The following is a 2,349-nucleotide window of genomic DNA, read 5'->3' on the forward strand; positions in this document are numbered from 1 at the left end:
GGAAAACGATAGAAAAGTAGACAATCTACTTGTAGAAAAGTAGACAATCTACTTGTGCACAAAATATAAATATTTGATTAGCAGCCAATGTCTCACAATAAAATAAACATGAGCTTGTCTAAATGCTCAGAAACTCTTAATAAAACAGATTAAGTGTCCTTACACTGACACATTGTGCACACTAAATCCTGTCTGCATTCTAAAAAGCAAATTTGCAACTCTTCAGTGCTTTTTCCAGTAATATAAGACACAAAAAGTTGTGATTTTTAAAATCCTGAATTCTGATACATGCATGATTTCACTCAATCATAAAATAAATTATTCTAAACCTAAAACACTCCATGGTTGTCACATAATGTTGCAGCAATCAGCTGGATACATTCTGTATGTTGGATGGAGTGATGAACGGTTGCTAGGTGACTGGATAAAAAGAGGCCACAGGTGGAGTCATCCCCAGCATGAATGTCTTGTTTTTCTTTGCTTGTGCTGCCAAACCCAGATGCCAAGGTGGGTGGGTGGTGGTGGGGGGTGGGGGGGAGTGATGGGTCACATAAGCCAAGGCACATTTTCTAACGAAGGTCTAAAATGACATTTTCTGTTTCTGCTTCCTTGGCTTTTATAGAACAGTACAGATCTATACAAAGATGCTGCCCTTCACGCTGTGCTTTTGTTCATCTTTAATTCTCTTTACCTTCTTTCAAAGACATTATATAAGTTAGCTAAAGCAGAGAAAAGCTTTCAGGCCAGTCTGAGCCTCTCCTCCCACATCACCTGACTCATCGTGGCTTTCGTCTGAATCCTTCATAAAGCAAGCGGACTAACTACAAGCAGCAAAGATCTGTAAGAACATCGTGGACACAATGATATCCGTTGTACCGGTGCTAGCTTGATTGGTTTCCTAGCCAGAGAATTTCCTCTGAAAAACACTGAGCAGGAAGCTCCTTACTAGCCTCTGTGATATTTGTAGGCACTCTAAACCCCTTGAGGACCAGCCTCGGGATGCAAGAGCAGTACAGTTGAAGCTGGAGAGCAGCCATGTCGCTGAGAGTTAGCTAAACAAAGGTGGTCGATACTTCCAGCTCTGTAAAGCACATTTCTAACCATTTGAGACCAAATGCAACGGTTGAAGTCTTATTTGAGTTTCACGGGCCAGGGAAGGCATGTGCGGAGCCCGAGCATTGAAGAAAAGACAATGGTGGGTCGATGTTTCTTGAACTTCATGCCTTTCTTCACCCGTTGGGTGTTCTCCGCTATGTACAACTCACCCTGCTGGGCTGAGGTGGATATTCTCGATACCAGCTCCCCGTGGACCACCACCTGCTGCTCCGAGCGCACGAACATCTCCCTAAGCTCCTCCAGTCGCTGTTCCATCTCTCTGACGACACGCTGCCGCTCTTCCACCTCTAGGAGGCGGCGCCGTGCCGCCTCGAACTCCATGCTGGAGCTCGGGGTGACCAATTTGGAGGAGGGGGCTGTGGCAGACCTGGATGTGGGTTCAGAGCCAGCTAGCAGAGCCCCTGTCACCCTCCGGAAGTCTCCCATAGAAATGGAGCGTCTGGTGGCGGGAGACGCAAGCGCCAGGAGAGTGGAGGCAGAAGTAGAAGTCGGCATAGCTGATAGGGGAAGAGCCAAGGAAGAGGACGACTGGGATGATGATTCCGGTGGATGGAGATCTGGATGCGAGTCCATACCTTTAAGGGGTACTGCTGTGTCTTCGGCCGTGTCCTCAGCCGTGTCCTCATCGCTGGTTTCGGTGATACTTTGCTGTCTCTTCATGGCCAGGACTTGACTTTTCCTGCATTCCTTATTGTTTTTTCTCTTCTCCATCGTGCCGTGTCAGATGAAAGAGGAGCCGAGCAGAGAGAACAGAGACGTGCAGAGCTGCAGCACGGGAACAGCTCCATTCACTAACAAGACATCCGAGCTGGGATTGTGCAGTCTCTGCATCTCACTGTTTGTGCTGGGGAGGGTGCGTCCTGGTGTTTCATTGGCTGTTGCACTCTTGAGCATGTCAGCTGATGATTGGGCAGCTTTTCCACCGTGCTGCTGATGTTGGCAAGCTGTAGTGTCCTCCACTCGAATGCTTGGTTGTCATCCTCTGCAGCTCTGCTTTGATCAGCGTTTGAAAGACGCTCAGGTTTCACTTCAGTCTTTCTGACACCAACTCACTTTCTTTATGTCCTCGCTGCCTTTCTGTTGCCATCCACACCAGCTGGTCCCTTCATTTTCTTCTTTCACTGGGCGGATGGTTGCCCATAGCAACACAGCCTTCACATCAAATGACAATAAGCAGAAGGGAGGGGTGATGCTCTACTTTATCTCTCCGTTAATCACTCTGCTGCTCAACGC

The 2,349-nt window shown here is 47.8% G+C and overlaps 1 protein-coding gene across 1 annotated transcript; it reads right to left on the reverse strand.

Annotated features, from left to right (window-relative positions):
• Nucleotides 1-997: 997 nt before the first annotated feature.
• LOC129163646 (TMF-regulated nuclear protein 1) lies at nt 998-1,962 on the reverse strand. The gene has a single exon (XM_070546874.1). The coding sequence runs from the start codon at nt 1,825-1,827 to the stop codon at nt 1,132-1,134; it is 696 nt and encodes a 231-aa protein (XP_070402975.1). The 5' UTR covers nt 1,828-1,962; the 3' UTR covers nt 998-1,131.
• Nucleotides 1,963-2,349: the final 387 nt, after the last annotated feature.

Source organism: Nothobranchius furzeri, chromosome 18 (assembly GCF_043380555.1).
Source record: "Nothobranchius furzeri strain GRZ-AD chromosome 18, NfurGRZ-RIMD1, whole genome shotgun sequence".
Taxonomy (NCBI): Eukaryota; Metazoa; Chordata; class Actinopteri; order Cyprinodontiformes; family Nothobranchiidae; genus Nothobranchius; species Nothobranchius furzeri.